The sequence below is a fragment of the Rutilus rutilus genome (assembly GCF_951802725.1).
Source record: "Rutilus rutilus genome assembly, chromosome: 18".
Lineage (NCBI taxonomy): Eukaryota > Metazoa > Chordata > Actinopteri > Cypriniformes > Leuciscidae > Rutilus > Rutilus rutilus.
The window spans coordinates 24,092,784-24,106,374 of NC_140231.1; the positions used below are offsets into that span (position 1 = coordinate 24,092,784).

The following is a 13,591-nucleotide window of genomic DNA, read 5'->3' on the forward strand; positions in this document are numbered from 1 at the left end:
GAGTGGATCATTCAATAAAAGGGACAGCACAGCTATACCACACCATATAGGGCAATTGCAAACAGAAACAAGTATATTACTACAAAGAAATTTCATGTTGGCATGTTGTTTGAGTGGACTTTGCTTTAATGAATATGAGCAGGTACATGAGTGGAGCGTTTGCATGGGCCTTGAGCGACTGATGGCTAAAGCGAGAGTGAAACCTGAGCATTGAACACTAAAATAAATAATATATTTATTATTTCAATGCATCCCTAACATTTACAGAATAAATTCCTCAATGCACATCAAAAAAGAAATATGACTTTGCAGTGGGACGACATAACTGGACCAACCAGCCGTGGACCGATGTCGTTGCTCAGCATCTGAAACGCTGTTTTGGTCATTCTGAAATGCCTGAGCAAAGTGTGTTGTCAAAGTTTTTCTGTTAACTATCACTCAGAACTGTCTTATACGGCTGAGTTCCCAAACAGAGATAACATGACTGTGTTTATTGCGTTTTCGTCTGCTTATACACTTACGTAAATAAGTATAATCTTGTTTATAGTTTACAGACTATAGACTCTGGTTATTAATAGCCCTCCATTTGGTTGGTCTCTGTGTAAATCACAAAGTCATAATCCTGACTGATGATATTATTCTTACTGACAAGATTTTTTTTTATTCTCTACTACTGTAAACTTTTCCTTGATCAACCCCAGTGGACTTTAGAGGTCCATAACTAAAGAAAGAAACCTTTTTCTTTTTTTTTTTTTTGATTATTTATTGTAGTGTACAATCAACCTGTAAATAGTACCATATAATATCACATTACCATGTAATCAAAAAATATATACAAAATGTTGTGTCATATGATGTGTAAGTCACGTCAGATGTCTGTTTTCAAGTGGTTGCTCCACTGTATGTTGTTGTACTGTATCATTCTGTACTATTGTGCTGACAACAAAGACAAATACAACTGTATCCCTGATAAAATAGATTTGTCATTATGTTTGGTTGATGACTAATAAATTACCAAGTAAATCTATTCTACAAATTGATTGTTCTATGTAGGGTCACAGGGATGCTGAAGCATATGCCCAGTGTCTCGGGCCAAATTAACAAATCATTGCAACACAAAATGACACAAAATGACACAAAATGTTTGATAAGTTTGATATATATAAAAAGTTATGATAGTATGAGTACAAGCAACCAACTTTGTGTTAATAATTTGTAGTAAAAAAAAATGATAAAAAAAAATCAAAAATCAAAAATCAAAAAAGCCTGCAGTTTACATATATCTTATATTTGTTTAAAAAAAAAAGGTTAATACAATACAAGACAATCATGTGACGTTTAACATTTCTATTATCAATAGGAAAAAGAACATGCAAAATGCAGGAACACAAACCCTAAAACCATGTTCGTGTGTGCACACATTCTGTTGTTTTCTCTCACGGTTTGATTTTAAGATAGTTTCTCAAATGCATTGTGAAGTTGCTGGGAAGTCCTCGTCTGATAAATTCTTCCTGGAGCTGAAACATGGGATTTATTTTCTGTGAGATATTTTTGAGTTAAATATACTACAAAGATCTGTAAATAATAATAATAATAATAATAATTATTATTATTATTATTATTATTATTTCTGTCCGGACCACTATCGTCAAATACGATTGACAATTAGCATACAGCAAGGATTGGTGGTATGGTTCTGTTCTGGGCCAGAACTCCCTGTGCATCCATGCAGCCGAGCATGGATAAGAGCAGGGAGAGCAGCTATAACCCCCCTTAGGGTAAACAGAACAGAACCCATAATTCGAGAATTTAGTCTGATTCAAAGAGGAATCAGAATGTCAAATCCTGACGGAGCTGGGAATGGAGGAGGGTAATTCGCTCCTGAGAAACGCGATAGCTGTTGATAACACTAAAAGATCTTATATATATCCATACAATGATGCCGTCTTATTCCTACAGGTAGACATGGATCAGCTGAGAGTCAGCTGATGCGAGCTTGACTAACGTGACCTGCCAGCTATACGCTTGATTATTATTATGCTCTTGTTGTGAAGTTGTTCTAAAGAAATGTTTTTTTTTTTTTGCATGTGTTTTTTTTTTGTTTCTTTTTGTGCAACATAAACTAAAAGCATTATGAGTGTTTTGAACTATTTCTCACCTGTATAATCACAAACTCTTTAATCTGAGACTCTGACAGATTTTCCGCACTTGTAAGTTTCACTCTCAGTCCCATCACTGATCAGTAAAAAAAAACAAAAAAAGAACACTGGTCAGTAGTGCATGAATACAAACAATACAATCTGTTGATGTATGTTGAAAAACACCAATTCTGGACTGAAAACAGCACATATCTCCACAAACATACCATATGCATCTGAATTGATGGGTCAATATGATGATCATCATGTTCACCAGAAAGCAAATAGAAGACAGAGCTAGCATTAGCATAAAAGTTTGTGAATTACACAAATAACAATGGCATATTAACATAAATTTGCTTGTTTTTTCCCCTGGTGCTTATTATTTTATTTCATTACAGAAAGTACATTTGCTTACCACTGTAACAGAAGAAAGGCAAACTGGCAAAGCATCCTTCATCCGTCCACTGACCAAAGTCTTTTAAAGACACAGCTGTGCAGTGTTGAGCTCCCCGCTGTCCTGGGGCATATAAACCATTATCTGGTTGTCCAACATCACCTGGAGTATATGGCAGCCAATATGTGAAGGAAGAGCTGCTCTGATCTGACCACAGTCTGTTTCTGTGCAGACCAACCCATACATAACCATAATAATAACCATAACCAGAATAATAACGTGTAATGTTCAGTATCTGTTGACGCTCTGTCTCATCTCTCACACTGGCCAGGTCAGTGTATTTCTCTCTGCAGTAGCTCTGAGCTCCAGTCCAGGTCCTTCCCTCAGATACAAAAACATAATTCTGAGAGGCGTTTTCTCTACCTAAGATAAAACAATTTAGTGGATGTAAATCAGTCAGTTTATTTGTTATTTGTCAAATGTATAGCTATATAATAAAATACATTTTGAAAACAAAAAACCTTACTAATTAGCCTAATCAAAGAATGAAAAACAGAATTTCCTTTTTCTCTCAAGAATTTTGGGTTTAAATGTGGAAGAAAAATATTGAACACTTCAAGATCTTTCAGGAATGAAAATCCCTTCTTTGACAAATCTCAAAGCAAAAGAAGAGATGTATATATATATATACACACACACATATTTTTTACTTGTAATGTCTTACCATTGTAGCAAACAAATGTGAAATAATTTTCACATGATGAATCAAACCAGTTTCCATTATAATCCATGTAAACACACAGTTCATTCGCTCCATTGTTGGGTTCATGATACCAGTTCCTGAAATCTCTCTCTCCTTCCTGATAGAAATCATTGTTTTCCAGTGACCATCTCCAGCTGTTCACATCATCATACAGTCCAATCCAGGCTGAACCATTGTAACTCCCATTAACTGTGTTAATCAGACTGTTCATTTCCTCCATGTTATCAATGGTGGCCAGATCAGTGTAATTCTGTCTGCAGTGTCTCTGAGCTTCAGTCCAGGTCTTAGACTCATTTACAAAGTGATACTGAAGGGATGATGCAAATGCTGTCAAGGTGGGAAAAAGGGTAAGGATAAAAGTTAAAAAGTTACATTAAGTGCATCATAAAGATTACTTGTAAGGACATTTTGGATTTGGAATGAATGAACTTTTGTAGAATGTTTGTAGACGTTAGTCACATATAGAACTATATGTAACTAACGTTAACATAGATCAATACATTAATGCTAGCTCAGGTTCATTAAAAAATATTTTTTTATAATAATGTTTTTTTTTTTTTTAATGTTGAAATTAACATTAACTAAGATTAATGAATGCTTTAGAAGTATTTTTCATAGTTAGTTAATGTAGTTAGCCTAACTAATGTTAACAAATGGAATCTTTTTGTAAAGTGTTACACATATTTTCAAAAAATATGATAAAAAAATAAATCTGGCAATGTTTAATAACATTTCTAAATACTTTCTAAATCAATTCAAGTCTGTCTGCCAGAGAGTGGTGTACACTTAAAAGTCAACCTTGTGCATTTCTTAACAGAGGTGCACGTAATACTCACCGCTGTAGCAAATGAAAGGTAATGTAGTATTGCAGTTTTCATCTGTCCAGCTCCCAGAGTCACTAAATGACACTGTAGTGCAGTATTCACTGTTTCCAACATTATCTGGCTGTCCTGTCATCCAGTTACTGAATGAAGAGTTGCTCTGATCTGACCAAGATCTGGTTCTGGACAGTCCAATCCAAAAATAGGAATAATACTGAAATAAAGACTGAAGTTTGAGGTTTTCAGTCTCATTCCTGATACTGACGAGGTCTGTGTGATGTTCTCTGCAGTAACTCTGAGCTTCAGTCCAGTTTGTGTACTGGTAAACAAACACGTAACTTGTACTAGCATTCACTCTTCCTGCGGGGAATATATGTGTATGTGACATATCCATGGTATCATAAATATATTGTTCTAAAAACTTTAAAAAGTCAACGGGAGTTCTCACCATCATAGCAAACAAAAGGAAGTGTAGAGTAACAAGGGATTTCACGCCATACTCCCCAATAATATGACATGTACACACACAGACTCTGTCCACCTGAGTTCACTGGTTGCTGGACATACCAGCTTTTAAATCCTCCTAATGTTGCATTATCCAGAGACCATTTCCAACTGTTCAGATCATCATAGAGACCAATCCAAGCTTTGCCATAGTAAGTCCTACGCACTGTTTTAATGAGCCTGTTCATTTCCTCCATGTTATCAATGGTGGCCAGATCAGTGTAATTCTCTCTGCAGTATCTCTGAGCTTCAGTCCAGGTCTTGGATTCATTTACAAAGTGATACTGATGGGTGCATGAAGATTGTGTGCAGGTTCCTGTAAGTTTAAAATAAACAGAGAAATACATTGATTATTCTTTACAATCACCAATAGCCTATATCATGAAACTATTAAAATGCTTTTATTGTGGAGGTCTTTCCAAATGTAATTCAAAAAATATATATGTATATTGTCACCACCACGTCATCACCATGTCATGGATTGTCTGCACCTGTGCTCGTTTGTCCCTAATTAATTTACCTTCTACACCTGTCTAGTTAGTTTCCTTAGTGTATTTATACTCCCTGTTCTATTCAGTCCTTGGTTGGTTCTCGTTTGTGTTAGTTGTGGTTGTGCCTGTATTAGTTTAAATAAACATTGTGGTACCTTCACCTAGGCATGGGAAAATGAAGCTTCATGAAGCACTGAGGCTTTCCCTTGATTGTTCCGGGAAAAGATTTGAAGCATCATGAGTGTCGAAAACAGCGCCATCTTGTGGCAGGTAAAATTTATGGCAGCCATAAACCCAAGTCCGCAGCGCCGTTGTTCTATCTTCTAAGCCCAAATAAAAACCTGACGATGTTAAATGTTCAGTTTTCTGATAATATAATTCACATATTAAATTGTGACAATAAATTAAATGTTGAGTTGCTTGATGCAAGTAAATGGTGGTCTAATTATTTTATGGTTTCTATGCTGTTTATATAGCAGAATATATGATCATGTAGCATAGGCTATTATTAATAAAACTTTTTTTTTTTTTTAAAGGTAAATGAAAAAAAAAAAAAAAAAAAAAAAAAAAAAGGACTTAAAGTCCCTGTAAAGGCAATTCTAAAAAAAAATTCTAAACACATTATAAATGTTAGAAATGTATTGATAAAACATATTACAAAGACTGTGAACTGTGAAGTACTGAATTGTGGAGTTAGACCGTTAAACAGTTTTTCACCATTGCTGTGTTCCGGATTTTTTGGGCGGGGCTAAAACGGGGGCTCGATGACGCACTGGAGCCCCTGAGCTCCTGGACACGCCCCTACTTGATGATGCATCGGAGCCCCTGACGCTGCCCCTCCCCTAACAATATAGCACATTCATTCACATCAGTTTGCCGATCGCGAGTTACTGTCAGTACTATTAGTTACTACAGCCTACAGTTTGCTAGCTAGCTATGCCTTCGTCACGGAAATGCGTACTACCTGGATGCGATCACGTACAAAACAGATCGGTGTCCTTATTTCAATTTCCGAAAAACGATCACATCAAGAAGAGGTGGATTAATTTTGTGAAGAGCCACCTTGATGGAGAGCTTATAGGATCACCGCCAAAATCCGCCTCTGTAGTGATCATTTTACACAGGATAGTTTTATAAACTTTAGTCGGAGACAACTGGGATTCATTGATAATCCGCTGTTACTGGTGAATGGGGCCGAACCGATTATCTCCCGCCTCGGCCTTCATCCTCCCGTCGCGCCGACAACTGGTGCCATCGTCGGCTGGCTTTCGTCAACTTTCCCGCGAGTGGGCGTGGTTTCAGCGCAGCCAGCGGACACGCCCCCAGCGTTTGAGAGCAGAGACTACTGCTCATTTTTGCAAGATTTTGATAGCTTATTTTATGTACTTGCCGGCTTTTTTTATCATTCAAATTTGGCTGGGTGGCTAATAACACCTTTTTCTGTGGTGTGACAAACTCAGAAAACATACTTAATTTTGACTTTACAGGGACTTTAAATATCCCAAAACCTGTAGAGTAGTGGTCTGGGTTCAAACATTCCAACACGCAAAGTGAAGCATTCACGTGACTGCAAAGAAAGTGAGGCTTTAGGCTTGTTCGACTTCATGCAGCTCTGCGCAGATCGATCGGCGGCTGACTTGAAGCAGTGCATGCCGGTTAGAAATTTTGTCCGACTTGACACAGCGCCGACGCCACGTGACTGTGACGTGTGCCATCAAAGTACCGCGAGAGCGATTCGAGAGTAGCCGGAGAACTCAGCCAGCGCAGCTTCTCAAGAGCGGCTGCACTGGGCTGCAGGAACCATAGATATCATATAATAAAGGCTAGATGTCTCGTCCGCGCTGCTTACCACAGGGTGCTCGCTCACTCGTAACATGGTGCATGTACTTTTAAATAACCATAACTTGCTCAATTTTCAACCGATTTTTAAACGGTTTGGTTTGTTATAAACGTCAGAGATGTAGTTATGACACTGCATACATATGAATAATTATAACAATGGACTTCCATATGAAAGAATTATAGCCACGTTAATAACGTTTGTAAGAAACCAATCCGTTTGTAAAACCGTCAATATTTCAGCGAGATAAGAGGATTTGTGTGCGTGCTGATCACTCACCTTAATTCACAGCTTCCCTGTGGTAAGATGGCCACCGGTGATGCCGGAAGTGACTCCGGCGTAAGACATCTAGGCTGAATCCCAATAGGGGTTATGCGCAACATACTTCCGGGTTCTACAAAACAGATATAACTACTTCCGGTTGTCAGCTACTGAGGTAAACACAGCGTAGGAATGGCGACCTTTTATAGCCGGTGTTTACAGGAGCTACCCATTCTATCCATTTCAGATATACATCGTATTGCCAAACGGACTTCCAGAGCCCCGAGTACTCCGTTAGATAAAGGATTTAAGTTTTTACGCCTCCTCATTTATTCATGATTATGAAGGTATAAGTTAGTATATGTAGCTTTTGCTAATGGCACCCGATGTAGAGTTAGCTAACTATCAGTAAGTTAGTTTAGACTTGTATGCTATCATAGTGGTTTAACCTTTTATATTTGCTTGCAGACGATTAAAACAATCAAATGAAGACTGCATTTTATTTTTTTTATAAAAAATTTTTTTCTGATACTTAAGCATTCGTGACATTTTAATTAAAACAGAAATAAGAATTGTATTCTAAAAAAAGCGCAAAATAAGTTACCTCACAGATCATCTACCGCTGCAGATGCGTACGGTAATGCAAACCGGAAATGTTTATACCTGTTTTCCGGTTCGAACGTTGGGCGTTCCGCATAACCCCTATTCGCCTACTTATACTACGACCTAAAAGTATGTACTTTTTTTGTGAGGAAAAAGTACATACTTTTGAGTGTGTAGCAAAAGAGTATGCACGTTCTGGGACATACTTCGATGACGTCATGCAACGTGAACGAGAACGTGGTTGCCTAGTTACGCACACCACAACTGTTAACAAAACATTTTACATTTCATTCATTCTTATATGTCCAATATCATTTTATTTACTATTCCCATCTTTTTTTTCCACAATACATTTACAATGTGTTTTACCAAATTGAGGAGTGAAGCAGGGCGTCGTCGTAGATCAACCAAACGCAGGTCGTTTGTGAGGCGGCTGGTTCTGACGTTCATGTGCAATGTGTGTAACTTAACGAAAACTACTTATTTTCTGAGTTAAAATATTTAACTACTAATTCTAGTTTCGCATACTATTTAGGACGGATAGTATGCGAATTGGGACTCAGCACTAGCCTTTATTATATGATATCTATGGCAGGAACTCTGATTACCACACAGCTGTTCCACAATTGGCCGGATTCACCGCATGACAACGATCACGTGTGTTTCGTGTTTATTCGAACACCTTTAGTTCCTAAAGCTCACAAATCAGTTGTGTATAACAGTAAACACTCTTTCATGTAGTTGCAATGGTATATTGTGTCATGTTTATCAAATTAAAACTGATTAAAAAACGTTGACTCCACTTCATTGATAGTAGCTTATGTTGAACTTTATTCTTGTTCAAACAGATGCTGTATGAAGCAGTAGCCTACATAAAGTATTGAATGAAAATGTCTCTGAAACATCTGTGTATTATTTGGCAAATATTGCATTTATTTCACGTCAGCTGTGGTAAAGTATGCAAACACCACGTGAGCGGTCACTACGGGAACCAGAAAGTATCCGACTTCACGTCTCCGTTTGCAGCTCCTGCACGCGGCTACTCTCGCCTATCGGTTACATCCAGCCGCAGCTGATGTCGAACACACCTTTCGTTTTTCGTTGATCACGTGTTTCTCTGAAAACAGTGCACGCTCCGCCACGGACCTTCATGAGAAATTACACTGCGTACTCGATGCGCGCTTTGAAGCTTCAGTGTCATACAGGGGCGTCGGATTGGGGGTAAAACCAGTAGGTCTACTGATTACCAGGGCCCCAAGGGGAGAGAGGGCCCTTGAAAAGTCTGGAATATATTTTATTTTACCTGGATATTTTAATTTCCTAATTAAATTTCCTAATGAATGTCAGATGAAATGTAAAGTTAGTGTATTGGCTGAATAACTTTGTTGATTGACTGACTACATTTTGTGTACAAAAAAGTATGGGATCAATTTCCCGCCTGAAGTATTGCAGCCACGGATCAAAAAATAAGCGTGAATCAAAAATTAAAAAACACATGTAAAAATATATTGCACAAACTGAAAAAAATAATGCAAAATGATCAGGGCCCGGTTTTTCAAAAGTAATCCACTAGGATTTTGGATAACGGATTGGATCAAATCTTGAAAATGGGTTTTTCAAAAGAAAAAACGGATTACATAATCGGATTAGATCACGTAATCCAATCTTGGTTTTGATCCGGATCAAACCTTTAGTTTGGGTTTTTCAGAACTTTTTTTTAGGATTTGGATCACTTTGATCCAAAAAATCTGGATTAAACTGATCCCATCAGAAGGGTGGATTCAGCGTGGATTTCATGCCCAAAATGTAATGAAAACTTAAAAAATGTATCAAATAATACTATATTTGGATCATGCAGTATCTTACAAGATATCCTATTTATTCATAAGGTTTTAATTGTATTTGTTCATCCGTCAGGCTACAGTCATTAGGTAGGCTTTAACGTATTCAGCCTTATTATAGGCCTACAGCAAAGTAGAAAGAGTTTGGCCTCATAAAATAATCCCCCAAACAGCTGTCAAAATTGACCAAAACCAATAAATTTTATTCTGTCACAAATTGATATATTAGTCATTCATCACAATCGAAAATATTTTTGTTTTTAGAATATTTATTAGTGATGCATGCAATGATTACAGAATAACCAAAAAAATGCAAAGAATGGAATGAGCGGACTGCTGGAAGAAGATGGGGTGGGGTTTTTCTTGTTTTTAGTTTTTTTTTTAAATGTGTGTGTTTTCATTTCAAATAAAAATAAACTTATATTGACCCCACACTGGCTATTCTACTTGTTGCTCTTTACATATCTATAGTTCTACATTGTGATTTCCTATCCTGTTTGAGCACTGGTTATCCAGATTTGGTGATCCTGAAAAGTTCCTATCCGGATCAGATTGATCCAATCCGATGTTGCTTTGAAAAACTGGCTCAAAAGTAAACTGGATTACGTGATCACGGATCGCAAAAAAAAGGATTACTAAATCCGGATCAATTTTATCCGGATTAAACCTTTTGAAAAACCGGGCCCAGAATAGCAAACAACGTGGTCACGGATCAAAATATAATAAGCGTGAATCAAGAAATAAATAACAAGCATGAATAAAAACTTTAAACGCATTAAAAGTTATTTTGCACAAAACTTAAACTTATGGTCATGCTTTCTTAAAAAGTATGTTTTCCTTGGTTTTATTACTCTGTACTTTGTGCTCTCTTGCATTTTCTGCTCATATTTTACTTTTTTATACGCTTGTGCTGTTTTTCTCTTCGCTCTTCTTTCTATGTTCTGCGCTTGCTTTCCCAAATGTTGCAGTTCGAGTTTCATGTAAATTAGGGCGGGCTTAAGTGTCACCATTGGTCCACTAGTTCTAGATTGACACATTTGACAGCTACTCCTCAAGCCAATCAATCGAAGAGGGGAGTTGGGCCCGGGATCTTGTGCTACCACCCTGGTGTCATATGTAACATCACTACCTTCATCTTCGTCTTGTGCCTTTAACGACCACCAACACCGTTACATGTATATTATATGGTGCAAATTTAAATATTCAACTTATATGTGGTTAGTTGTTTCAAAATCTTTATAAAATATAATATAAATAATATACATAAAAAAATAAAATATTCAGAGTAAATATATACATTGACTTCTAATGGCACTTTTTGTAATGTCTATTAAATTTTTGGTTTAAAAGTTAAATTAACTGACGTAAAAAGAAGAGGGAAAAAAAAAGAGAAAAAATAAACTCACTGTTGAAGCAGATGAAAGGCATGCTGGATAAGCAGTTCTCATCAGTCCATCGGCCTAAATGGATGAATGATACTGCAGTACATTGCTGAGAAAACCATTGGCCATAATCATATTGACCATTATCGGGTTGCTGTGAAGAATATGGAATTTGTGGTGTCCAATCTTCAAATTTGGTAATCTGACCGTTTGACCAAACCCTGTTTCTGTACAGGCCGATCCAGACTCCATATCCACCTGCTGTCTCAAGGATCCTCTGGTTCTCTGTCTGATTTCTCACATTGGCGAGATCTGTGTAATGATCTCTGCAGTATCTACGAGCCTCTGACCAGGTTTTCCTGTCATAGATTCCAACGTATCTCTGTGTGGCGTTCACTCTACCTGTGATTTGAAATATACAACACATTTCATAGCCGCACAGAAATACTAAAAAAAAAAAAAAAAAAAAATTTGTCCTTACCATCATAGCAAACGAATGGCAGACTGTAGTCACATGACATATCATACCATTTGCCATCATAATCCATGTAAACACACAGTTCTTTCCCACCATAGTTGTCCGGTTGATGATAGAAGTTCCTGAAATCTCTTTCTCCTTCCTGATAGAAATCGTTGTTTTCCAATGACCATCTCCAGCTGTTCACATCATCATACTGTCCAATCCAGGCTGAACCATTGTAACTCCCATTAACTGTGTTAATCAGACTGTTCATTTCCTCCATGTTATCAATGGTGGCCAGATCAGTGTAATTCTCTCTGCAGTATCTCTGAGCTTCAGTCCAGGTCTTAGACTCATTCACAAAATGATACTGGCGTGATGATGTCAAAGATAATACTGTGGAGAAAGTGTCAGATTTATAGCATTCAAATTTTTTGACAGTATTGGCCATTAGGACAGATTTCTACTTACCACTGTAGCAAATGAAAGGAAATACATAATTGCAGTTTTCATCTGCCCATTTCCCAGAGTCACTAAATGAGACTACAGTGCAGGATCCTGCAGTATCTGGCTGCCACGTGCTCCAGTAAGTAAATGAAGAGTTGCTCTGATCTGACCAAGATCTGGCTCTGTACAGTCCAATCCAAACATCATAATAATAATAATAATAATAATAATTCTGGAATAAAAAATGGATCTTCTGGTTTTCAGTCTCATTCCTGATACTGACGAGGTCTGTGTGATGTTCTCTGCAGTAACTCTGAGCTTCAGTCCAGGTTTTGTACATGTAAACCCAAACATAACTAGCACTGGCATTCTGTCTTCCTAAAACATTTAAGTACATCAGTGAGCATTAGTGAGAGCTGATTATTTCAGAATGATGAAACATAATCAAATTTTTTCATTGTCCTTAATGAAACCGCTCACCATCATAGCAGATAAAACTACGTGTATTGGAGCAGCTTGTTGTATACCATATCCCACTATACATATATACACACAAACTTTGTCCTCCATAATTGTTTGGTCCTTGGTTATACCAGTTCCTGAAGTCTTTCCGTCCTTCGTTGAAGAAATCACTGTCCTCTAGAGTCCATTTCCAACTGTTCAGATCATCATAGAGTCCAATCCAGGCCAAATCAATGGAATCGTCATTCACTGTGTTCAATAACTGGACTGTCTGTTGTTCATTCTCAATGGAAGCCAGATCAGTGTATTTATCTCTACAGTATCTCTGAGCTTCTGCCCAAGTCTTGGATTCATTCACAAAGACATACTGAGGAACACTCAAGGTGAAGGTGATAAAACCTGTTAAAGACCAGTAAGGACCAAATGGATCAGTGTACTCTATTCTGTATTCTGACTATATTCTCTGATAGTGTACTCTAACTGTATTCTCAAAATGGTAAAAAAAATTTAAAAAATTACTGCATTATCATGCAGTCGCCAGAAAAATGTTAAATCACATTCTTGTACAAAAATTTCAATTTACGATTTTGATGATAAAATATTTTATGGAAATCTTTGTCTTACCTGATAACAGAAGCAATGGAAACATAGCTGTGGAAACATATTAAGCACATCATCAAATCATTTGTTCTATTTTCCCTATTTATTACTTAACTGTTTCAAATGTCGGGACGACAGTTTACCTTTTGATTTGAAGCCTCTTCTTTTCTCTTGCTCTTGCTGCTTCTGTTTTAGATTACCTGACTGTCTTAATATTTATAGTGTTTACTAAATATGGGTGGATCATTTTATAAACTCATGCGACACAGAGAAACCTGTTGAGTCACATAGGTGCCATTAATAGATGTACTCTATGAGAACCTTCCACATGTTGTTGTTACATGAAACTAGTGCTTGAAAACAACCGTTGTTCCATCTTTCTGAACTTGTGAGTGCAGATGTCTTGGTTGGTTTGTGGACATAATATATCAACAAAATCTGTGATGCACTGCAACACTGAGCTATGGAAATATATATTTAATGTTTGATAAAACTGCACACAGTGTCAAAGCAATTCTCATTATCATTTTTAAACCATAAAGCAAAAGAACAAAATGAAATGTCTAAATACCTAAAAACTC

The 13,591-nt window shown here is 37.0% G+C and overlaps 1 protein-coding gene across 1 annotated transcript; it reads right to left on the bottom strand.

Annotated features, from left to right (window-relative positions):
* Positions 1-615: 615 nt before the first annotated feature.
* LOC311277831 (macrophage mannose receptor 1-like) lies at positions 616-13,055 on the bottom strand. The gene is made up of 11 exons (XM_084388270.1): positions 13,035-13,055; positions 12,429-12,809; positions 11,973-12,326; positions 11,523-11,897; positions 11,066-11,443; positions 4,568-4,939; positions 4,135-4,479; positions 3,260-3,625; positions 2,547-2,958; positions 2,159-2,235; positions 616-1,517 (listed from the first exon to the last, which is right to left on the bottom strand). The coding sequence occupies exons 2-10, from the start codon at positions 12,490-12,492 to the stop codon at positions 2,178-2,180; spliced, it is 2,724 nt and encodes a 907-aa protein (XP_084244396.1). The 5' UTR covers positions 12,493-12,809; positions 13,035-13,055; the 3' UTR covers positions 616-1,517; positions 2,159-2,177.
* Positions 13,056-13,591: the final 536 nt, after the last annotated feature.

What these genes read in the sequence shown, in the direction of transcription:
- LOC311277831 (XM_084388270.1), bottom strand. Translation starts at nt 12,492, where the DNA reads ATGTATAGTGGGATATGGTATACAACAAGCTGCTCCAATACACGTAGT. An exon ending in GCCATTCGTTTGCTATGATG is followed by an intron (nt 11,444 to 11,522) that starts GTAAGGACAAAT and finishes TTCAAATCACAG; the next exon opens with GTAGAGTGAACGCCACACAG. An exon ending in TGTTACAGTGGTAAGCAAAT is followed by an intron (nt 2,236 to 2,546) that starts GTACTTTCTGTA and finishes TTTACTGATCAG; the next exon opens with TGATGGGACTGAGAGTGAAA.